This window comes from Falco rusticolus, chromosome 7, assembly GCF_015220075.1.
Source record: "Falco rusticolus isolate bFalRus1 chromosome 7, bFalRus1.pri, whole genome shotgun sequence".
In the NCBI taxonomy this organism is placed as follows: domain Eukaryota; kingdom Metazoa; phylum Chordata; class Aves; order Falconiformes; family Falconidae; genus Falco; species Falco rusticolus.
The window spans coordinates 4,812,501-4,837,917 of record NC_051193.1 but is presented as its reverse complement, the minus strand read 5'-3'; the positions used below and the strand labels follow the sequence as shown (position 1 = coordinate 4,837,917).

At 41.5% G+C, this 25,417-nt stretch overlaps 1 protein-coding gene across 1 annotated transcript in view; it reads left to right on the top strand.

Moving 5' to 3' along the window:
* MAP2K5 (mitogen-activated protein kinase kinase 5) overlaps positions 1–25,417 on the top strand; it is a 140,893-nt gene that overhangs the window by 73,508 nt on the left and 41,968 nt on the right. The window contains 2 exon segments of the mRNA XM_037394283.1: positions 1,657–1,728; positions 15,294–15,323. Of these exon segments, the coding sequence (XP_037250180.1) occupies positions 1,657–1,728; positions 15,294–15,323 (102 nt within the window).

Genomic DNA, 25,417 nt, shown 5'->3' with positions numbered 1-25,417 from the left:
GCTCTCCATGTTGCACACTTTACTTTATGCATGCGTTACTCTGATTTTCATCTTCTTTTCCATACTCTTTAAATTCATGTGACTAGACTTTTTGTTTAAACGTGCAAATTATTTATTTGCCACCATCTTCTGTGAGTACATAATTTCTAAATATAAGATGCTGTGCAAAGCTTGAGCTGTTATAACAGAAGAATAACCAATTTAATATTGCTCGGTGTGAATTATGCATCTGCTTTGGCAGCTCGGGAGAGGCAGGGTCTCCCCTGCACTGAGATGATCTGCGGGTGTTTCCGTCTTGCCATTGGTGTGGTGTCTGCTGGTCAGAAACATGCCTGGCCAGGATAGCCGGTACCATGTTATATTCCAAAGCCAGATATATCTATCAGTGTATGGTTTTGGCTGCATATCTGCATCTTTATGAGGGTCTTTGTCAGTATAAAAGGATGCTTAAAAATCGTATCCCTATATGATGCTGTTAGAAACATCGCTAAGATGTGATAGGCTAACTGTACTTAATGAAGGCTTGCCTTAATGAACTATAAAAAAAAAAAAAATAAGATTTTTGGGTCACCGTTCAGCTCAAAATAAATGAGGCTCAGTCAAGAAGATTTTGTGCCAGTTACATTCTGGGGTGGGTGGGTTTTTTTTAGGTTATGGCAGTTGTGGAAGGCTATCCTTAAAGATAATGTGGGCAGCACTGTGGTTTTTTACTTAACATTCACGCTGCGATAAAAGCTCTTGACCTGGGATTAGCTGTGCAGAGGAAAAATCCGAAAACACATTGGACTGGCACTAATTTGGGAGTTTGTTTTCTAAAAAAGGTCTCTGGATTATTAAAGACTAAAAATACAGCCAGTACTTCGTAGGTGGTGGGGCTAGACAGGTGCATTAACAGCACAGTGGGGAGAGAAGTCTCATGGAGCCTTTTATTGTTACATTTCATGCTGTACTTGACCTTGGAAATGCTTAAATTGTAGCTTTCAAGTAAAAACTAGCAGTTACATTTTACAGCACTCTATTTCATGAGGCATTAAACTTGCTATTAATAGTTTTGAGTGAAGCCTTTTTTTTTTTTTTTTCCTCCATAGGTCAAAAATGAAATTAAAAAGTATATAAGATAAAATTGCTGGCATGTGACTTCATTGATCCTTTTGGCTTCCCTAACTTTGCTTTTTAAACCAGAGTTACTCCCCAACACCTTCACTCAGCATGAGGAGTCTGTTTTCCTGTCACGCCTTGCTGTTGTGCCTGGGCTGAGCTATAGGTGTATATACCACCGAGTATATACCACCGGACTCTCGCAGCTTGACCTTCGTGCTTTGCTGTGCATGTGCAAGCCATTGGCTATTTTTTGTTGTTGTTGTTGGATAAAACAGCCCAAACACAAATGCCAAGGCCAACTTTACAAGGTGCATAGCAATGCATGGCTACAAGTCTGAGCGTTACCAAGTCCTTTGCTCTTGCAGAAGAAGCCAAAATAGATATATAAGTCAAGTTTGAAGAGCGGATGTGCTCTCTTCCAGGTTAGCTGGTGAGTTTTATATGCTTCTTTGCATTTTCTCAGTCGACTTGTTTGCCCTGGGCTAGCTTTTGTGGAATAAGTATGTGTGTTTGTTTGCGAGGCTCAAGAAGATGTTTCTTTCCATCTCTTTGCAGCCTGAGCGGATTTCAGGAGAACAGTATGGAATTCATTCGGACGTTTGGAGTCTAGGGATTTCCTTCATGGAGGTATGCAAACATCTATCATTTTCATGTGCCCATTGCAAGAATCAGATCAATCTAGAATCAAAATATTTCAGTGTAGTCTTTGTAGACTCTTCTATATGTGCATGTTTTCAATTATTGCAAAATTTCTTGGCTGTATTTAGAATGGGTTTGTTCTTAACTGCGTTCAGTTCAGTTAAAGAGCCTCTGTACAAACCTTAAACCCTCTAATAAAACTTAAGAGTAGGAAGTAGGGCCTGGTACATGGATGCCTTTGCATCCTTTCAACACCTGTGGGATCAAAAGTGATAGTATTTCTGTATTATTAGGGTTAAAATTAAAACAGCGTAATGCAGATTCCAGGTTTGAGCTGGTTAACGGCCTTGCAGAAACTTTGCAGAAATATTTGCACGACGGTATGAGTGTCTCCTTGCATGATTAAATGAAGTGTTTGAACTGAACTGTTCACAAGGCCTTTGAGAAAGCTTTCTCACAAATACAGGTTCAAGCAAGAGACAGTCTTACCAAAGTGAAGCAGTTTGAAGGAATGTGGTTGTAAGCGCGGTCACTGCGGAGAAGCCACGCTTTCGGCAGGTTTGGTCAGAACAAGGTCAGGTTTGGTTCAGGAAAAAGGTTGTTCTTTTCAGCTTAGGTCTTATCAGGTGTTTTACAAAACATAAAATTCAATGACTTTATAAATAAATGAATGATTGTTTATAGGAATGATGACCTAGAGTGTGTAAATTGAGTAGAAGTGCCTGTGTTACGATAACCTCTTGACCAGTAAAACCAGATCTGCCTTGGTCTGGTCTGGGAGCAGGGACAGGTAGCTCTGGTCTGGTGGTGGCAGAAGGGGGTGTATGGCCCACGCAGCCTTCTTCACACCCACCTTGGCTGGCCTCCAACAAGCCAGCTACAGCTGGGAAACCCTTGCAGCCTTGACAGCTCAAGCCATAAGCTCTCGGGGGAGTTTTCCAGCTTGGGGACAGTCCATGAGAGAGCTTCCCCCTGCTTGAAGTTGTTGTTGCGTCCTGTCAGAACAAAGCGTTCCAGCCATCGACGACTTGCCTCATCTTTCTGGCACAGCCTGGCAAAGGCATGATACTATTAACCAGAAAATACAGATGCCCTTCCCTTTTCTTCTGGTCTAATACCGTGTCACTAAGGTGAAGCTAAATATACCTTTCAGCGAAGTGCAACTGCTGTTTTTAGGAGAAGACGATAGAAGTGAAGGGGGCTCGGTGCTGGCCCTCTGCGTCTAGGCAAATTTCACATTTTGTAGCCTGAAAGTGAACCCAGACCGTTGTCATGTTTTCGAACAAAAAATTCCCTGCCAAATCATTTTTAATCAAAATGAAAATACTTAATGCTGAATCACTGCGTTCAGGTCTTGTAAATCTTTTCCAGAGTCTAACTGAAGCTAATGCTGAATTACAATAATGACATACTTTAACGTGTCACAGGGGATGCAGTTCTCTTAATTTGTTTTACTGCAAACCATTTTAATGGTTTGTGGTGCTGGAGAGCCCTCACAATTTTGGGAGAGATACAGAATGTACTCAGGCAGTCTGTAAATTAATCTAGCCAACAAAGGGCTAAACCGAGATTGTGTTACATAAAGGTTTGACTATGATGTTCTTGAGTCGTGGTGGAATAGAGTGACAGAAATGCAGAAGTCCTATAGAGTGGGCATTTGCTCGTTCCTCTGCTGAATAAAAACTGGATTTAGATGTGCAGCAGCAATCCGATGATTTATCATGTAGACCAAGATATTTGGAATTTATTTTGGGATTATTAGTAGGTATCCTGTCCAGTCATGAATTTGATTTGAAGGATACGTTTTACATTATATTAGCCAACATTAGGAAAACTCTTTTTAATTTGCATTTACTCTCCTCTTTTAAACCTTCTGAACTTTTTTTTTTCCCCCCCTCTCTCACTTTCCACAAATGTCTTCTGAAGCAGATGTACAAAAAACAATTCGGTGCTGTGTGCTTTGTTAATTGGTATGTCATCTGGTCCTCCGAGACCTCTCTTCAACATGATCGCTGTTTTATTGAAGTGGTTTGACTGATGTGTTAAATGATGAAAGCAAGGACAGTGGCTTAGAAAAATGTCTCAAAAAAGGTGAAGAAGATGCTCAAAGAGCCACACAAGGTCACTGTCATTAAAGTAACACTGTATTGACATGGGGATTGGTAGTGGAGACACCCAGGCTCTTGTTGATGGAACTGTTAAAAAGGGAAGCTAGCATTTACTATAGGATTTTAAAATCGTCTCCACTTAGTAGTGTAATGCTCCAGTCCCTACAACTTTGCGCTAGTACAGTTACAGCATGTTAATTTAAAAGAAATAGTGTGTGGGAACAAGTTAGCAAGGGCTGTTCTGACATATGATAACATAAAATAGCAGCTAAGTACATCTTCCTGAATTTTCTTTAATTTTCTTCTGAGCCTTTAAAATGTCTTGAATTTTTTTTGCTGCATAGCTATGTATAAGGAGAAACTGAACCATTCTTTTTGAAGGTTAAGAAAACAGCCCCCCAAATAATTGGTAGCAGAATATAAGAGTATTAGATGTGGGTACCACCTAACTTTGGAGATATGGTGAGCGTTCTTGTTCCTTGTGAAGTAAGAGATGTCTGAGGGTGCTCAGTCTTCCCTTTGCCAAAAACAAAAAAATAAATTTAAAAGGGAGGGAGAAAAAAAAAAAAAAAGAACAAATGTTGCTAGCTTTTTCATTATTCTTTCATTTTTTGGAGTTTGTATTTCTTTCTTCAGTATTTTTTTGAAGGGAATTAAATTTAACACATAATCTGTAAAACTGTTTAAAATTGTTTCATCACAAATTGTCTGTTTTCATGAGGTCTGTAGGTGTTTTATTTAAGTGCAAATAGTGGTTGACAGAGCAACTTCAATTTAAACCAATGACATAGCTGTCACTTCACTGAAGACTGTGTCAGCATTTTCATTTATAAAAGCTGTTTTTCAGGGGTTTATAACTCAGTCATAAAACACACTCCAGGCTGGCTGGGCTGAGTCTGAGTGCTGTGTGCGCTCCGTCGCCCATTCGGTCTCCCTCCAAGAGCTGTGCCCTGCACAGGAGGATAAATTAAATTGCCTAATATTTCTTGTTCCTCTCCACCGTGACTCTAACCCTACCTTGCACGGCTGCTATCCAAAAGTGAACTTTAAAGCATCCAAAAGAGGATGAAATACATCGTGTTGGTTTTTAACGGGCAGCAATCCTTGTCCGGCGGTGCCTGTTTGCGGGGATGTGAGGAGCAGGTCTGCCTTCAGCCAAGCCGCTTCTCCTGGGATAACGGGCTGCTGTAAGAGACGAGAGGCTGGGCGAGAAGAGTTTTGGTGGGACCCGTGGGGCTGGTGCCTGCTCAGGTCCTGCTTTCACAGAGGGTTGCTTCTTGGGTTTCTGCTGGATTTTACCGTCTCGGGGCTGCCTGCTGAGGAGTGCTGGCATGCTCTTCAGACAGTACGGAGGACCAGAGTCTCCTACGTGTCGTGAGGAGAGATGGTAGGTGAGAAGGGAGTTTTGGGAAGGGAATGGACTAGAGTTGTGATCAGAGTTGCTGGTTGAGGCAAAGTATACGCTTGCAGATCTTTGCCAGAAGATCCAGGGCTCATTCAGTCTGCAGATAGAATTGATATTAAATTATATTGAAACGCAAGAAATGAGAGCGATTTGCTTACACTTCCAAAACTTCCTCAGTTTGTGGCATATGAGCTCGTGTGCTTGGCTGATGATACCTTTTTGCATCTCCTTTTGTGTCACATCCCAGTCTCTACTTTCCACTGTCCGCTGCTGAGAAAAACAGCTACTTTCCTGTGTTTCAGGCCTCCTTTTAAAATTAACTTTTCTTGCAAAGATTATCAGTGTTCTCTCCTTCAGGGAAAAGGAGTTTGTATATAGGTTTTAAAGTTAGAAGCAAGTCCTTAAAACTCCCAAAAGGAGAATTTTAAGTCTTCGGTCGCCAGAGTTCTCTGTTATCTGTGTATTTGCAAGAGCTTTCAAGCTTTGCTAGTTGTTTGTGACATTTGTGTTAAGATGCTGGTTTAAGCAATATTTCAAGCAGTCATAGGACAGATTTTCAGCAGTTGTGTGCATTCCCACATATAGACACAGTGGTATGTATGCAACAAACATGCCTTACATCGTGTATTTCAGGCGCAGGTACATATTGTCTGAGCGGGGTCAGCACTCATTGCATGCAGTGTCAGCATTGTGGAGCACACTCTTCAGCACTCTTGGGCTGGGAGCACAGCTGGAGATGTAGGAAGAGTTCACTCACACCACGCAGGCAAAGAGGAGGAACATGTTTGAAGAGGGTGCTACAAGAGAAGCAGCTCTGCTTTAAGATGATTCTCTTAGAGCACTTCATGCTTTAAAATGTTTAACTGCATACATGTGATGTAAAGAGTTGCATCGAGGAGGTTTCAAAAGAACTCTTTCTGAAGAGTCTAAAATAAGTGATTAGTCACATATCATCAGCTTTGAAGTGATAATGGTTCAAGATCGAGATTGTGAGCTGATCTGCAGGAAGTTCTACAGACCACGATTCCGTCTTCTGCAGGATTTCACTTAGTGTGGATGTTATGGTTGGTCTTTCATCAATTTTACACCCTTACCTAATCAACAGCAGGTAAATGGATGGGGGTGGGGCAGTGGGAGCCCTGAAGCTTGGTGGCACAGCATAGTTCCTGTAGTGGCGCTGGAGACTTGGTGAAGGTTTGGTAGGAAGGGGTACAGTTGTGGTGGGGCAGCAGTAGATGTCCATGTGACTGCTGGAAGCAGACATGAGCCATGCAGTGACCTACAGTGTCAAAAACGACACGGAGTAGGGGTAGTAGGAATATTAATTAATAGCCCAATAGAAGATGGCAAGGGTCAGGCTTAAAAGGAAAATGAGAATTTGCATTTAATCTCCATGTAGAGCGGGAGTCTTGATATCGTAACAAAATACCTGGCTGAAGTGAGGTGTCTCCGATCAAGTGACAGTTCATAGTGGACTTGGCCTGGTTTTGCGTGCTTGGAGCGAGCAGTCGCATTTTTGCTTGCTTAAACTGGAGAGACTAGGGGAGGCCTTGCCGTGGGGGTGCTGCTGGTGCTGGTAGAGGCGCTGAGGATGGCTCGTAGTGGGTGGCATGAGGCCATCGCTAAGCAAACTTGTGAAAAGCGTGATTTCCCCGTTCCTACACGGAGAATTCAAGAAGTTCTTCAGCTGATGCATTAGATGAATCTAGGCACTTCAGTAGATACAGTAGGATGTGTCTTAAGTTACTTTTGCCTTTTTCTCCTTGTTGCCTTTCCCCCCCCTCTCCTTGTTGCCTTTCCCCCCCCTCTCCTTGTTGCCTTTCCCCCCCCTCTCCTTGTTGCCTTTCCCCCCCTCTCCTTGTTGCCTTCCCCCCCCCTCCTTGTTGCCTTTTCCCCCCCTCTCCTTGTTGCCTTCCCCCCCTCTCCTTGTTGCCTTCCCCCCCTCTCCTTGTTGCCTTTTCCCCCCCTCTCCTTGTTGCCTTCCCCCCCCCTCTCCTTGTTGCCTTCCCCCCCTCTCCTTGTTGCCTTCCCCCCCTCTCCTTGTTGCCTTTCCCCCCCTCTCCTTGTTGCCTTTTCCCCCCCTCTCCTTGTTGCCTTTTCCCCCCCTCTCCTTGTTGCCTTTTCCCCCCCCTCTCCTTGTTGCCTTTTCCCCCCCTCTCCTTGTTGCCTTCCCCCCCCCTCCTTGTTGCCTTCCCCCCCCTCCTTGTTGCCTTCCCCCCCCTCTCCTTGTTGCCTTCCCCCCCCCCTTGTTGCCTTCCCCCCCCCCTTGTTGCCTTCCCCCCCCCTCCTTGTTGCCTTCCCCCCCCTCCTTGTTGCCTTCCCCCCCCTCTCCTTGTTGCCTTCCCCCCCCTCTCCTTGTTGCCTTCCCCCCCCTCTCCTTGTTGCCTTCCCCCCCCTCTCCTTGTTGCCTTCCCCCCCCTCTCCTTGTTGCCTTCCCCCCCCTCTCCTTGTTGCCTTCCCCCCCCTCTCCTTGTTGCCTTTTCCCCCCCCTCTCCTTGTTGCCTTTTTCTCCTTTTTTCTTCCTTTTCCCCGCCTCTTTTCCACCTCTTTTCCTCTTCTTACTGAATTCCAACCCTCTCTAAACTAATTTAGAACCCCAAGCCTCACTTCTGTGCCCAGCCATCTAATAACAAGCAATGCTTGGATGTGCTAGGTGTTTACTTTGTTGCTGCAGATCACGAAATAACACCGACATTAGAGCAAATCTGAACCAAGTGTTTCTGAAAACACAGGATTGCCACCTCTGTGGGTGACATAGCAGGGCCTGGAGCAGCGCAGGTTTCTGTGGCTCTAGCCCTTGGCCAGACCCTTCCTGGAAAGGACCCAGCTTTACAGAGCAAATGTTTCATTTCTGGCTGTTTTTGGTTTCTTGAAGTATGGCTGAGAGCAGACTCGTGCCTTGAGCTGCCTCACAGCTTGGACCATGGGTAATGTAGGTGGGACTGCGTAATAACAGACATCTTCTGTTGAGGATTAAGGCAAGCAAGCGAATAAAAAGTGCTTTTTTGCAATGAGCCTCACCTTGTTACTCTGGTTTTAAGGGCTGTAGGAGTGTGATGTTTGTGACTTTCTTGTAGGGGCAAACCCTTGCACGTCTCACTTGGCCATTCAGAGTGGCTGCAACACGTGCGGAATTTAGTGGCCATTAGCTCCGTTTCCTTGTCTGCCATCTTCAGCGGCCACCAGGATGAAGACAATGTCCAGCTCCATCACCATCTTTGTGGCAGTGGAATTAGAAGTAAAGGTACCAGTGCCTGAGGGTTGGGTCATGAATTAATAATTGCTGTGTGGTGGGGGAGGCCCGTCAGAATAGCTGAAAACAGAGAAGTTGCCTCGCAGAGTGCTATCAATCACTCAGTGACCATAACTTCCAGTAATTAGTGTATTTTATGGGCCTTTGCTTCAGTGACTTGGAAGCACATATGCTCCACTCACAGCTAAACTTAGCCGGAGTAATATTCCAGGATGATTTATCCGCTTGCTGCGCTGGGATGTAACCCTATATTAGGTGAAGATTGTGAACTAAGCTGCAATAAAGTGTAAGTTTAGGTACAGTTTGCGCGGGTTGAGACCTCAATGTATCATATTTCTCAGCAATTGCTCTTGGGCCACCGTGAGCAGTCCGTGCGGCAGCTAAATAAATAATCCAGTTCCCTACCTGAGCAGCTGGATGGGTGGACAATTAAGGGATAACATCAGCCATGGTGCGTTTGTAATATATAGGATTATGCAATGTAGATGAACGTTCCCTGTTCTTATACTGTGTAGTACGGCTGTTTCCACCTTTAAAAAGTCAAAAATTCAGAAATGTTTGCCAGTGGAATCTGCCTTTCCCTGTTATTTATTCAGTTGGTAATGGCAGGTGAATCCTCTCATGCCCACGGAGGTGGGGAGCAGCTGAAGTTGAGCTGCATTTCCACCAGCACAACCAAATTTAACTTTTTTTTTTTTTCCCTTTAGGTATTAATTTAAATCCAGCAAACAAATAAGCGGGAAGCCTCTCTGCTCAAACAAGTAGTCTCATTAATTGTTACAGACCATTTGTGTAAATTTTGCACCTGACAATTTCCATTGATTGCCCTGAAAGGCCCGTGTCCCACCTTTTTCCCTTTAGAAAAGGCACTGCTATTCTGAGCAACACCTTTGAAGATGTAGTGGTAAAAGGCTGGGAACAGAAGGGATTCGTGGCGAGGAAGAAATGTGCAATTTAATCATGATTGTCTGCAGTCTTTAGTTTGCAGTGCATTTACTATAGTTCATATTTAAAAGAAGTCAAAGTGAAACTAATTATCTTTAATTAAGGTGAATTAGGCTTTGATTTTTAATATATTTTATGTAGAGAGATCTCAAACTCATCTGCTCAAGCCAAGGAATGTCCCAAAGGTTATTAGGGCATATTTCTGTTGGGCCTGACGGTATTAGTAATAACCTTCTTCCTCATAGTCCTAGACATGAACAAATATGTCACTTCATCAGTCTCTGTTACCCGCGCTTATGCCCCTCCGCAGGGGTCGCAGATTCCACAAGTTATCAGCTAATGGCGTTATACATTAAAAATTGAAGCTTTCCTCACTCTGAGGCCTTTCAAGGCTTTGTTCTTAAGCCCCAGACACTTTGGAGTGCAGCTGCAAACTATAGGCAGAAGATTAAATTAATTTGTAACTCTTTTTTCGTCCTGCATTACTAAATCCTGCACATTTAATTGAAACCCTACTTCAAGATGCTTTGTGTTTCTGTTCTTCTTTGTTGTCAGTTTAACCTCAGAAGCACTTTAACGCTGGTAAATTGCTGTTATATCCTTTCGGATTTTTTTTTTTTTTTAACTGTGCAATAAGAGGACAGTGAAATTGATATTAGAAGGAAAGAAAAATCTGAGAGTAGTTTTTGAGGTATTTAATATTTATTAAGGTCTGTACCCTGCAGAGTTTCAGGTGATTTTAAGCCATCTATCTAGGAATGTATAAATTGGTCCTGGAATGAAACTTCACCTAGGGAATTTTATGTTATCCAGTAGTTAAGTCTGATTTTTAAAGTTTCCTGTGTCTGAATGTTCCGAAGTGGTGTCTGCTTTTCCATAAAATGAGGGTTTAACTGCAGTGCACAATCTAAATGCAAAATCCTTAGATGGAAATTTAATTGTGTAAAATGTGCACAAGGTAATTAAGAACAAATTTTAGAACATTTCAGACTATAAAGTCCTCCTTCAGCTAGATCACTAGCGATATTGTAAGTGCTTATTTTCAATTTGCAGTTATGCTGAGAAACATGGAATGTGTCTAAATTAAGAATAAAAACATCCCATGCTTTTCTGTATAACTGTAAATTAAAAAACAACTTGCACAACATAGACAATAATCTAAGTAGGAGACTTTATTGCCTGAGTGTCCTAAAAATATGTTTTGAACTTCCTTCCCTCAGTCACTTTCTGAACAGGAGACAGACCAAGTTGCTGTTGTAATTCTTATTAACAATACACAGGCAAGCAAGCAGGGAGCGACACAGAGGAAGCGGTTTGTTGGTGAGGATTTCTGGATTTCCATTTTTGGTTCCAAAGTTGTTAATTAAATTATTTCAACAAGTCAATTTAATTTTGCGTTACTGAGCTGCACGTTAAATGTGTGTATTTGAGAACAGGTTGGTGTTGCTTTCCAGCCCTCCTCGTGGCCGCTCGGCACGGATGGTTTAGGCACCTGCCCCTGCTGAAACTGGCTGCCTCGCGCTCTTTTTGCTTTCCCTTACGTGTTTTTTAGATATAGTTTGATAAAAATCAGCATACATGCACACTGTACCTCTGCCTGTTGTTTAATAATCTGGGATGATTTCTCAGTTTATCAAGTACTGGATTACAAGCTGATGGTGCACCCCATCCCTCCATCTGCAGCTCTCTCCGGGTCTGGGGGAAGGCTCCAGCAGGTCCTTGCACTTGGAAGTGCACCTCAATTTTCAGGACACAAGCTCACTGAACGCCATAAGATGAGCGTTTTAAGTGCTCCAACCTATGTCTAAGAAAATAACCGTTTTAACAAAAACCAGGCACACGACCACCACCCCCCAAAAAAACCACACACAGACATGTGGTTTTTCTGGAATGAAATGGTGTAGGAGAGTGTATTCTGACATAGTCCTTGCTGATATGGGCTGATTCTCATTTATATTTCCCTACCAAGCTGTCACTGCAATTTGCTGGGCCTTCTTAAAATAATGTTTCCTACAGTTCCTGTGTAGTGGGAGGGTATCCATAGGGAAATGAGAAACGGCTCCTTGAATTTTAAGCATTCCCTTCTCCCCTCCTTAATATCCAGAGCTACGTAAAATACTGGTCAGTCCGCAAACCTAACTTGGTGTGAGTGGAAATACTGTATTTTTGTTACAGTGCCTTAAAAACAAAATTGCAAGTTCCTGAGTTTCATCGTGCAAACGCAGGGGAGATAAGTTTCTGATAGCCTGGTATGGTAGTTTACTTTTTTTTTTTTTTTTTTAGTATCCTGCGTTGGGCTTGTGCTGCAGATGTTTATATGACTTCCTTGAGACAGATGATGGAAAGTATGAAAATCTCTTTAGTGAAGCTCTAATCTGTTTGTTTTGGGGTTGGTTTTTTTTTCTTTTAACTGTGATGCTGTTTATAAATCTAAATCTACATACAGAGGTCATTGGTTGGCTGAACTTAAACCATTTTACTTAGTAAATTTAATTAAGAAAATACAGTGCAACTCATAAGCAAATGAGTTTTTCCTAGTTTTAAACCAAACCACCCTCTTGAGTGCTGATTGCCTTGCTCGACCCCTGGTGATACAGAAACAGGCAAAATTAAAAAGGACATTAAAGCTTCATTAAATCTGAAACACATTTAGTACAGTGACATATCTGCAGGCTATTTCAGGGAAGATTACATACTCTTTGGTAAGTTTCTTAATTTATAATACCTTGACAATCTTGCAGGGAGGAAACAACTCTGACTAGATGAATCGAGTGGTGGTTCAGGGGGATGCAGAACTGGCACATGATGTGTCCATGGCTGTGTTGCTTTGCAGTTCTCATTCCAGGAGCAGCTTCACTGAGGAACATGTTTCTTTTTTAACAACCCTCAAAGAACTTGTTCCTGATGCATTTTGGATTCCTGGAAGCTCGTTTATACATGCCATACTTATGTCTGGCAGAAAACTGCTGCCTTTGGAGCCCCTGCTGAGGCCTGTGGTGGTGAGGGAGAGGAATTGTCAGTGGGAATGGAAATGTTTGAAGTCATCGTCGAGGCAGTGGTCATTTTCCTGCTTCAGTAAGATCTGCAGAACGATGCCCTGTGCATATAGCCATAATTATCTTCTTGTTCAGCAGTGGGATAACTGTTACATTTCTACAAGTCTGTAGCTATTGTAACGACTGTTCTTAAGTCAGTAGTCATTGGGAGAATCAGGATTTCTTTTACTTCTGTTCATGCAAAAGTGTGTGGCATTTGCAGGTTTATTGCTAGGCATTTATAGGCTAAGCAGCGCTGCTTAGGATCTCAGCCAGCTTCTTGGAAGTTAAGGATCATCCTCCCAAAAGGAGAGATGAAAAAGTCTCTGGTTTAGTAACTCCTGGTCTTTAAGACTGAGCACAACAGAAAACTTAGGGTCTTTGCTTAACTATTTAGCAGTGTGTTTCAAAGCCTGCCATCAGTGACTGGAGTGACACTGAAATGGGGGAAGCTGTGAACCAGACCGAAGTGATAGAAAGGATGGCAGTCAAGCCTGCTGAGCTCAGGTTGGTTTGTTACGAGGGTGACTTTGCTGCAAAGAGAGGCACTGCACCCAACACTGCATCAGAAACAGAACAGAAAAGTGGAATTTACCCCAAAGAGTTGAGTCTTAAAGGCAAGCCTGGAAGGCAGAGCACAGGAGAAACCCAGCGGAGGAAGCTAGCTTAAATTGTGTTGCTTTGGAGAACCTAAAGAGATCTTCCTTGCTTTGTCACCTTAACGTCATTCCCTGTTCCAGTGTCTCTTGTAAGCCTGATTTCTTCTACATTCTGTCGTGCTGGTCTTAGAAACCAAGAAAACACGACGATTCCCAAATGGAAGTGTACAAGCAGATCACAGCTTTCGGAGAGAGGAGTGGCACAATAGAAACGTCTTGGAAAAACCGCATACGCTACTGCTTGTAGGGATCCTTGGTCAACACCATACTGATAGAGCAGACCATGATGGCTCCTCCTCAGCCATTATGCAAACTCCCAGTGATGAGATGTATAGAAAAGACCAGAGTGATTTTTCAGTGATGCATGGAAATTTAGGTATGTGTTTCCCATAACTGTGGTGTGTCTGTGCAGTGAGTGAGCATTCAGAGATACTGTACAAACTGAGTGGCCCCTCTAGAACCCATTTGATACATCTGTGGGTTTTCAGGACAAATACTATCTCAATATTGTGAGAGCTTCTTTCAAAGAGTAGCGACCAAAAAAATTGTTTCATCTGTTAGGGTTTCTCTTGCATGCCTCTCTTACGCAAATGCTTCAAGACCTACTCTGCTTTTATAATGTCTTTCCTTGGAGGATCTGGAAGAAATTTGCTGTATTTGCTGAGGCTCGCAGCCAAGTGGCTGGTACGAAACTAGGTTTGGACAGCAGCTGGAATCACAGAAAGGGTGCTATCTCTGCTGTACCCTGGTTGCTTCCCCTCATGCTGTCAGCTTCTTGCTACCTTCTCATGACCTTTGTCCTGGTGAGGCTCAAGTATGTCAGCGGGTCTTTGCCCCATCAGTTCCCCACCTTGCTACAGCTCTGTCTGTGCCTTATTGTTCATGCTTAGGCTAGTTTTGTGCTGCCTGCCAGGCTGCGGTTTCATCGTAGGTTAACACAGCGGCTTCAGCTGCAGTCTGGCTGGGTCAAGTAACCACGGCTGTGAGGAGCTCAAGTATCAGTGGCAACACAGGTGCTGTGAAGCAGCTTTGGCCCAGCGCTGACGTGTGGTTTAGCCTTTGCAGCATGTGACAGGATGGCTGAGACCTTCAGCCCTGATGCTGTTGGTCAGTCTGATGTGAATATACCTGGTTTATCATGCATCAGTCACATCAGTGATAGTAGTGCGGCCGTAACCCTTTTGGTAGACCTCCTTCTGAAGGTTGGTGGCGGGAGGATTCGTGAAGGTTAATTGGAGTCTGGAGAAGCTCATCTGACTCTGGCTCCTGTGTGAACCGTGGAGGGAGCTGGGCTTATCCAGGAAGGTTGGAACAGAGCTGCTTTGAATGCCCTTTTGGAGGAGTTTGCGTCAACTCTGAAAACCCTTGTCCTTCACTGAATAGTAGACAAAATAACTTAAAACTAGCTGTAGTTTGCTGAAGTTGTTTCCAAGGTTCAGATACCAAATGGGAAAACATAAAGTCTTGTAGGAAGTATTTATCGTGGAATACGTATTAGCTGTGGCAACAGTAGTGTGTTGTTGGGTCTAACGCTGGTACTGGCAGATACTCTAGTAATGCATCAGTTGACTTATAAAGTGTGGGCAACAAATCAGCTGATATCGTGTGCAACTGAAAGTAGATCTGGAGAAAAGACAAAATGTCTTTTTGCGCGTGCCATGGTCTCTCTCCCGATCCCACGCACAGGTTCCTAGCTGGGTTTGACACCGATAAGGAAGCAAACCTCAGCTATATAACCCAGATTTTACTCTGAGCCAGTTGAGGGAGGACTTTGGGAGTTCAGTGCATGCTCTCCGATACCTGTTCATTGCAGATAATTATCAGTAAAGGTCGGTGTCGTTGGCCTCGCTATTGAGGCTGAACTGGTTTAATTTAGAGAGTCCTCAGGAACCTGGGCATCAGACGATGTTACTGAGTGGTACAGACAAAAGAGCTTGGGAAATACAGAAATACTCGGAAACATAGAACAAGGGGCAGTTGTTGTGAATTACTCCATTCTAAATACAGCTCTTTGTGTGTTTTCAGAATTACTTTTGCTGACATTTTCCAATTTATACAATAGTAAGAGTTGAGTACTTTTCTCTCTTTAAGAAAATGTGCCCTCCATGCAAATCTATATAACTAGACAAATATTATTTCCTTTCCCAGCTTGCTCTTGGGAGGTTTCCATATCCTCAGGTAAGATTGTTCATTACTGCTGTTTGCCACTGTGACATTCATTCCTATGTATGAAGGTGCAGAGAGCAATTGTGAACATTTGAGCCACATACAAATAAATCTGTCCTGTTAAATTGAAAAGTGGTATCTTGAAGGAGTCATTTAGAAGTCTCTATTGATTTCTTTTTTTTTCCCCACCCTCTTTTTCTCTTCTCCAAACTCTAGATTTTCTTTCCCTGGAGACAATGAAAATTATGATGATGTTAACGATTGTTTTGTTGAGAGATTAAAATAATCCAATCTGTACAACAGTGCTTTTGAAGCAGGAAGGTGTATCTACTCCTTTGTTGTTTTGGTTTGGTTTTTTTAATTCCAATTTTAAATAATGGTATGATGGTCTAAAATCTTCTCAAGAATATAATGTGGATGGAATACTTAAGGGAGCTCTGGATTCTCCCTTTTAAGAGGACCTAATATTAGTATTTTATTTAGATACAGCATTTTCTAACTTTCCACTGACCTACCCCAGTTTCATTGAAGTTGGTGGTAAAACTGTTCCCATCTTCAGCGGCAATGGCTAGACCAGTGCCGAGTCCTGCATTACCATGTAATATTTTACTTTGTATGCTTGAAAAACCAGGAAGCTCTGAACAAAACAGCCAATCCAGAAATAAGTTGGCTGCTTACTTTAAATTCTTACTGCAAGATGGATGTTAGAAATCATAGTAACAAACTATTCTGTAGTTCCTCAAATTATTCTTTCCTGAGAGAGGGGAAAAAGTGAAGTGTCCAGGGACTAAAATGAATTATTTGAATGTGGGTTTTATGTTTTCATGTGTTTTATGAACACTGTTTTCTGCATCTTGGTCTGTACAGATCAGAGTGCCTGGAGGCATGTCTGATTTAAAGGTGGTGTTGGTCTGTGCTCTTTAAGCATCTATTAACTTGCTATTATTATGCAAATAACTGTTGTAATACACATACTAATTTATGCATGGTTAGATTATGCAGATGCATCACAAACATGGTTATTGAATAATAGGCTGGGACTCTCTCTCTCCCATTTTTATAAGCTGTTTTAAGCAAATTCTCCTGACACTTTTATGGACTTGCAAAGGTTTTGCGTATGTAGAAATACACCGATTTTTTTTCACTTTCTCATCTCCTATAGAAAATGTGTACTGACCGAGAGCGCTGTAGCTGGTTCACAGGCCATCCTTTGCATATTTTATCCATATTTTAAAATGTACCCTCTCCTTTGAAGAGGGGATTGAAAAAGAAGCTCTTGTGTTGAAGTGTCCTCCATACATCGGCGTACTCACTTGTGCTCGTTGAGTGTCTTGGTGTTCATTGTAGATGGTGTATTATAACACTAAATCAAAGTGACGTGGGATACAATTTAAGATAACCCTCTGTTGACAAAAGTGTTGGAGCTTGGGGAAGGAAGTTGGAGCGCATACATTATGTATGATTCTAGACAAAAATTTGTTTTCTGAATTGGGAGCAAAACATGATTGCTAGTTTAAGATCCTTTTTGCTATTCTAATTAAAAAACGGATCGGGTTTGTAAAAGAATATTTGGCAAGTCAGTAGTCCATGAAATTGTATATATTTTTTAATGTAAAACAGTTGAGGAGGTGAAACTTTAAAATGTAGCTATTAAGCTTCTCAAGCAACTGCTTTTCATAAGGATTTTTATGTGAAGAATATGTATTTTAGACATGCACTTACATAGCTGGTCACAAGAATTTGTAGAAACCCACTCTCATTAGGAGGATAATTAGCTGGAGGGTGGAGGGGTGTTTATGTCTAAATATGTTTCACCCTTACATAAGGGCCTGATTCTGCACTCACTCACTGGAGTAAACCTTCCTCACTTCAGTGGGCTTGTTCAAATGAATGAAGCTAATGATATGTGTGTTGGCAGAATTTGCCCCTAAATAACTTGAAGTTACTTCTCTATGAAAATGGGAACTATGGGTCCATGTTTGAGAACACCTGAAATTTCCTGCAAATTAATATTTATCTACAGCTGTAGATGGAAAAACAAATGTTATTTTTTTCCTTATTCTCTGTTTTTAAGACACAAAGAAATGGTCTGTACAAATTCAGTTGAAATGAATAAGATTTATAGGGGGAATCATTGCAGTGTGGAAATTCAGAACTCTGGAGTGTGCCAGTAAGAGCAAAAGATGATTAATTTTTTTTTTCCCTGACCCTAGTAGAATATTTTAATGATAGAACTTACCACTTCCCAGTTTCCACATCTTCTATAAGTATTTATAGTTTTGCTAACAATTACTCGTCACACTAGCATTATTTAATCTTACATTCCCTATAAAGTCTGATCTTGAAGGCACTTAAGCATGTGAGCAACTACTCATGAAAGTAAAGTTGCTTATGGGTGTGTTTAAAGTTTCTGTAATTTTCTTTTCTCTTGATGTGCAGCTAACTTCATTATCTGTAGCTAACTGCGAAAGGTAGCGATCTGAACAAGGAAATAACAAATAGTAACCATTGGAACAGACTTTTCCACTACAAAAACTTTGAACAGGAAACTCTAATCTTTAAAATGTAGGAGATTGCTAAAACCGTTACGGTTTTCATTGTTTTGTTTGTTTTCCTGGCATGGCATTGCAAGGCGCTGTGTAAAACTCCTTTTGGAAGGAGTAGGTATGATGCTCATGGGATTTGCTGTAGCTACAGACGTAAGCACTTAAGGGTATATTCTTCCCCTGATGTGTTTGCGTAACTATTAAAACTAGTAGGAATGGTGCATGTGCTCACACACATACTAAAAAATACTCTTTTGAATGAGTTCTGTGCTACATAAACATTTAAAAAAGAAGGGCAGCCCCTTCCACCAAACCCAGTTGCTAGTCCATAGTCTGCCCAGCTTTTTAGGTACCTGAAGATGGCACGTAGGGAAAAAAAGTTTCAAATTTCTCATAAAAGTTTAACCTTAATTTATGTGGTTTGGATTTTACATGTCTGTGCAGAAAGAACTGTAAAAAAAACCAAAAACAAACCACCAAACCTCACACTGAAAAGGCCATGGCACCTCACATTATATTTGATTAAATTTTAACTTGGAACCCCAAAGATGTGCAGTGGCTGAACAAACTGTGAGATGTACAGTTAATCACATAGATTCAAATTCAGTATATTGTATAAAAACGCGATGGGGGCAATGACTTGTTTAATGATAATGCAATTTAGGAGAAATGAAAAGAATTACCCACTAAATATTCTCGGCTTGTAGTCAAACTTTATACAAAGCAGGATGTTAAAAGGATGCTGCATCCATTAGGGAAATATTCCAAAGAAATAGGCAGCACTCGGCTGCCGAGGATTTAATCAGCTATAGGAAAGTGTGGATTATGACGACTGTATTTAAGATACTTTTGCAGTTAGAGAAATGTTTTCCTTCCTTTGGCTGCAATTCCAGGCCTCGCTTAATAAATTACATGAAAATGACCTGAAGTTGTTTTTTTATTTAAAAAAAAAAAAAAAATCCACCAAAAAAATCCTGTCCCACATCCCTCACCCTCCCATCCCACTGCTCCCCGCCCCCAAATCTGAGCAAATACTGCCCCTGGTATTGTAAAGCTTTGAATGTTTTCACACCCCATTAATTTATTACTTCTCTTTCCTCATCTTTAAATTTTTTTCTTTTTTTTTTCCCCCTTTTTTTCTTTTTTTTTTTTTTTTTTTAAATTCAGACTCCCCGCTGCTACAGCGATTTTCATCTTGTTGTTAATTTTCCCTGCTCCATATGGAGCTCCAGACATTTCACCTGGAGGCTGTACTAGATTTTGCTGTAGCGATCGCACTTCCGGAGGCCAAAACTGTCATTTAAGGTTCCTGGTGCATCTGTCTACGCCAGGCTTTTCACTGGCACCGGGAGAGTGTGAATAACAAATTGGATGCACCTGAGATTCAGATGATTAGTGTGTTTTGTGAATGCGGGCGACTTGTAAGCAGATAGCTGTAGGGATGGGGAGGGCTAAGCAGCTACCCCGGGTGAATCCGTGCTCACACCTTGCGGTTGGGATGCGCCGGGAAAGCGTGAGCATCCCGGCAGCCTGAACGCAGAGAGTAACAAATATTTCATCCTGCCTTGTCATTGATTAGAAAAGAGCCTTTAATTTCATTTCACCCCATGTTGTGATTAATTTGCATTCTTTGTCAGAAGTTAATGGAGTTTTTTATGGTTCACTCTGAAATCCTTGAAGACATCAGAGTTGATCTGATGTTTATACAACCGCCAGCGGAATTTTTTCATTTGATTGATGGAGAGCTTGATGTTATTCCAAACGGCTTTTTAAGCTGTTTTTAAGAATTATTTGAATAAAATGCAAGCAAGATATTGTTGTAACGATCAAGATTATCTGTTAAAAATCTGTTTCAAATAAAGAACATAAGTAGAAAAAAGATCAAAAAGACAGGAGAAATGATGAATGCAGAAGATGATATTTGTTAAAATAGATAATCCAAGGATTCAAATAAGTTCTTTCAAAATGTAGTGAAAGTAAGAGAGACCGTAATTTAAATGTCCTTTTTAATATAAAGAGTTTGGTTTTGCAGCATGATAAATAATGGGAATGAATTAGTAAAGAATTTAGTTCCAGTTAGATTTTTCCCTTCAGGTTTTTTTTTTTTTTTTTTCTTTCCTCCCAGCTTTTTCACCTTCCTTTTCCCAGCAACACGAGCACAGAGCCCTGGTGTCTCAAACTCGGAGAGACAAGACTGTCAGGCCTGTTAGTTCAACAAAATGATGACATATTACTCGTCTCAAGGAAGAGGCATTCTTAAATCCCACTGCAAAGAAAATATAAGTGGATAATAGGAAATTTTATAGCCCAAGAAAGCATTCACTATAGACTTGCCATTGGTTTGCTTTATAAGAAAATATACAGGGGGAAAAAAATCCTCAGTGAAAGAAAACGGCTTTTTGCTCCTCCTGTTAGGGAAAGGTTTGTACTTTTACCAAACCCCAGCATATAAAAAGCATCGGAGAGACGATGCAGAATATTCTGCGTATGCTGGGCCAGATCCTCAGCTGGAGCAAATCAGTTCTGCTGCTCCAGGGAGATCAGGGGACAATGCAGACTTACACCAGCTCTGGGACATAGCTCTTTTTTTCAGCAGAGCAAGATTTTGCAGATATATTTATTATTATTATTATTATTATTATTTCTCATACCAAAGCTGGGGTTTTTTTGCAAGATTTTGTTTTTATCCTTTCATCAGCAAATCCTACCCTCGCTGTGATTTCTGCAAGTAAGATTTAATTATAGGTCAAAAAGCTACTGTGCAAGCGCTTCCCTTTAAAACAGATTAATTTATTTGCTGTATCTTAGTTTGCTAAATAATTGCATGGTTTTAAACGAAGTTGCTGCTTTCTGATCCCTGTATTAACATGGTCTAAGATTCTTTTTATTATATGTAATCCATACTATTGACTGAATTTGCCCTGGTTTCATTTAAATGTAAGCAGGTTGTCAAGGAAAAAAATATTTAGTTTAACTTGGCATGTAAAGTAGCCATTTTACTGTTGTTTTTTCAATTGACAGAAACATCCTTTAAGCATTCATTTATTTTGTGAGAACAAATTGAGGGCTGGTTACAGCACGTCTCCCACTAAGAAAGAAATGTTTTTTTCTTCCACATGTATCATTATATCTAACCATTTAAAAGACATTAAACACTGTTCAAATGCTAATGCCAAAAATAGTGAATTAAATTACTGTATAATATCTTAAATATGATAAATTTGTGCAAATATTTTTGCTTTTATAATATATTCCAGAAATCGCTGGCAATATTTTAAGTCATTTGCTATTATTTTAAGCTCTTACCAATTTCTTAACTTAGGTTTCACTGCATATATCATTTGTGAGATAATATGCTTCAGCTCCATTTTGCTTTATTATTTTTTTTTTCTCCTTAGCCAGAAATAAGTTTTGACATAAATTTGATCCGTCAATTAGAAACTTGCTGTAAAATTTGAATTTAGTTTTAGTTTTTTTCTGTAAGTGTTTTCTTTTTTGAAAATTAAGAGATTTTTAGGGGAGAAAAAAAATCCGTTAGGAACCTCAAATTTAAAGACAAATTTTTTAATTTTTTTTATTATTATTTTAATCTTCCTGTCTTTTTTTAAAAAAATAAAATGTAAAACTGATATTTGAACAATATGGTCAAGCTTGGAAATGTAGGTAATCAGTAAATCCTGATTTTACAGTATGTTTTAATTAGCTCATGATCTTGAAAGACTGATGTATACTTTTTTTTGCTTTCTAACCCCGACAGTTCGAGGCAGTCTGGGGGACTGGGGTTAGGGGTGTTCTGTGACCAGCATTCCAGGACACGTCCTGTGCCTGTTCCCTTGGCTTGTGTAAAACCTCATGGTCGCACTGACATCAGCTTCAAGCCTCGGAAAAGTTCCATTTACTACAGGGGGAAAATTCACTACTACAGATAATTGCCCACAGGCACATCTTACGGTCAGGATGTAAGTTTGTGGTTTCCAGTTAGTTACGGGATTGTCACCCTTCCCAGTGTGTATTGCGTAAGAAAATGGCTTAATGCAGCCCTTTTGTTGCACTGTGTGGCTGTTACCTTTTGGGCTGTGGAAGTTGAGCGAGATCCTGAAATGAGATCCCTGAAATGAAATGATGCTTGTTGCCATGAGAGCTGCTTATCAGGAGCGGGGGAAAAACCCCAGCCATCCAGGAGGAAATACTGAAATACCTTCAGAGAGATTTTTGCAAATATATAGGGATCTCCTGCATGAGTTGGTGCTTCTGTGGAATGGGAGATGTTCCTGTTGTGACTTGAAGGAAACATTTCTCACAGTTCACAATTCCTGCAGTGGATGCCATTGAATGAATTGCCTGAATGAAAATTTAAACCTGGAAGATCGGCTCTCCTTAAGGAAAAAAAAGCTAGTGGTAGGTGGATGGATTGGCGTGGTTAGGTTGGTTTAGGTGGCCCTTTGCTTACTGTCAGCAAATACTGGATTTACTGAAAATTTACATCTCTTCCGTGCTCTGAGCCGGCTGCCTTGGCTGGGATAAGGAGGAGGCACATACCTGCTCCTCACTGCCCTGTGAGTTGGAGGCACCTCTGGAGATGGCCACAGCGGCCCCAACGTTTGCTGTTTGCTCTGTCCGTGGGCTGCTAAGGCAGGGGTCTCTGCCGGGGCCAAGGGCTGCATTTCCAACATGACCTGCAGGAGCACATCACACACGGACCTTTCCTCCTCTGCTAGGTGATGGTTGCTCAATGTAGTGAGGAGCCCCAGCAGCCAGAGTAAGAGTGAATGATTTGGAGGTCTGGGCAAGTGTTTCCCTTCCATGGCAGCCGTTCTTCTGCCAGCCCTGTGGAACCATGTGTTTAATTCATGAGAGTGCAACGCTACCTGCAGTGGGCGGCCGAGTGACGTAGGAGAGGGTGCTCACTGCATAGTGTGGTGCCTCAACCCAGTCAGCACCTCCGTTTAGTTAGAAAACGACACTCATACAAAGCATTTTTGTTGCCTTGGGTTATATTCTTTCAGATGTCCCTAGAATTGTCTCATCTGTAGTGATCACACTTGATTTTGCAGCTCTTCGGAGAAAGCTCGGGATTTTTCTAGGTGGCTTCCAGTGGCAGGCTTTAGCAATTTTTCAGTTTCTTTCAAGCTAGAAGGGCCTGGCAGCGGTGTGCTTATGAGGAGGGACAATCCTGATGTATATTTATCTGCTGCTCTTCAATGCTTCTGGTATTAGAGGCTCCCTTGTTTCCTTAGATTATTTGTTCCTCTGCTTTATTATTGGAAAGGTTCCCCTCACTGCAGCGTATAGTGGTAGTTGTGCGTGTAGTGAGCACGGAGAGGAGGTGCAGGAGCGTTGGTGGTTGTCATCCTTGCTCTGTCTTTAGTCTGAAGAGCCCAGTTCTTTTAGTGTCTCCTTTCTAGGTTTCTGGCTGTTCTTACAGTTTTCCTTCAATCTTCCTCCAGCCGGCCCACGGCTCTCTGGGCGCACAGGCTTAGCCCGGTGCTGCATGGAGAAAGGATAACCTCTTCAGGCTGTCCTCCTCCCTGGAAGGATAACCTCTTCAGGCTGTCCTCCTCCCTGGAAGGATAACCTCTTCAGGCTGTCCTCCTCCCTGGGCATCCTGCTGTGGCGTTTGTCCTTTTGGGGTTCGGGGGATTTTGTGTAGCATTGTGGCATTATTCCTACTCAGTTGTGATTGGTTTTCCTCTTCCGTAGTGTCCTCTAGGTTCTCATGGTATTCCTCCTCTCTATCACCTTGGCGGTCATTTCGCTAAATTTGATAAACGAGGATGATGTTAAGCCAGAACTGGTTAGAACTAAACCCCGTTGCTTTATTTGGTTTCTGGCTGACCACCCTTTGTTCTACTGACTGCACTGTTTGTGACGCTTGAAACAAGGTTTTAAACAGCGGTTTGCTAAATTTACTGTCTTCCCTAAGATGTGCTTGTCCCACATGCCTGCTGCCTGAGGAATGTGCTAACATGAGCATCCCAGTCCTACTCCTGGGTAGCACTTATTGTTGGCTTCTCGCACTCCCTCCATATTTTTCATGCCCACTTCGTTGAATTGTGTTACTGAACTCTGGTAAACAGATTTCTGTGAGAAGTGGCTGCAGTTCAGTGGTGGATGAAATAATCTCTTTATATAAATTTGTTTGTAGACCTCTGGGAAAACCAATGTAATATAATTGTAAGAATATATTTAATATTAAGGTTGTTGTGAATTGTCTTTTTTTTAAAAAAAATATTACTTTTATCCTTTTTTTTTTTTTTTTTGTCCTGTATTTTGTGACAGTGATTGAAGTTTGCCATTTGCAAAATCCACAGATTGGGATGAAGAGGGTTTTTAGAATATCAGGAACAAATTAGGGGGGGTCAGTCTTGCTGGTTTGGTGCTTTGATTTCTTTCAGAAGTATAACCAATTTCAATTTTGCAAGCATTTGTAAAATATATCTGAAGGTCATGCCTTTATTCCAGAGGAAGAGTAAAACCCACAGTGGTGAAGACCACGTGGAAATGTAGTACGCTTCCATATTCCTTTTCCATTTATACCAGGGCAGAAACAAACAAGTGTGCGTGGGTCATTTGTCAGTAGGAGGCAATGTTTGTAGGTTCTGCTGTTCAACAAAACTTAACCCTTATTTGTAAAGATTAAAAGTTAGTTATATGTAATTTTAAAATCCACAGTTTCCTAGATTAGGAAAATAAATGTTCTGCTGTGAAGCCTCCCTTAAAAATCATAACTGTGTGATTTGTTGGTATATGTATTTTTCTATTAAAAAAAAAATCACTAGCTTGAAAAGCAGCATAATACGTAAAGAGAAAATTTGTTAACTGATATGGGAAGATCTAACCCTAGGTCACCTGCAAATCTCTCAAACAAGAGCTCCAGGGCAAGTCCTAATTCCAGAGAGTAAAAGTGAAAATTAAAGCTATAGCTAGTGACTCCTCTAAGTTACCCGGGGTGGATTCATTTGAGTTGCCTTGATTGTGCTTGTGAATATAATGTGAGAGGGATGGTAGAGGTCTTCTCAGCCACTGCCCGTCCAAAGTATCTCCATGGAGACAGAAATATAACCTGATGGTCTGTCAAAAGTTGCTTTTCATAACCAGAGGCATTCAGTAAATAGTAGATGAAGCAGGAGGCAAACTTTTGCATTTTTAACTAAAAAAAAAAAAAAAAAAAAAGCCATTTGGAGAATGTACTTTATGGAGTGGTTTATCCAGATACCACTGATATTTCATGACCTAAGAAACAGACTGTTAATGTGATAGATTTAGTTATCATCTGCCGTGCTTCTTCAAATGATAACCTGTCACATGCAGTAAGTAAACCCACAACAAATACAGCAGAGGTTCAAAACCTCCAAAGGGCTGATATTTTGCAAATTCACACCAGTTTGGTTGGATATGGAAAGCTTACAAAACCTTCTGACCAGCTGGGCTTCCCAGCGATGAGCAGGGCAAGGGCTCAGACACATTCTGGCGTGGCTGGGGGAGGTGGTGGTGGTGGAAGGCTTGAAGTGACCTTTCTGAGAGGGGGAGGATGTTTTAATGAGCACATCAAAGCGTTCC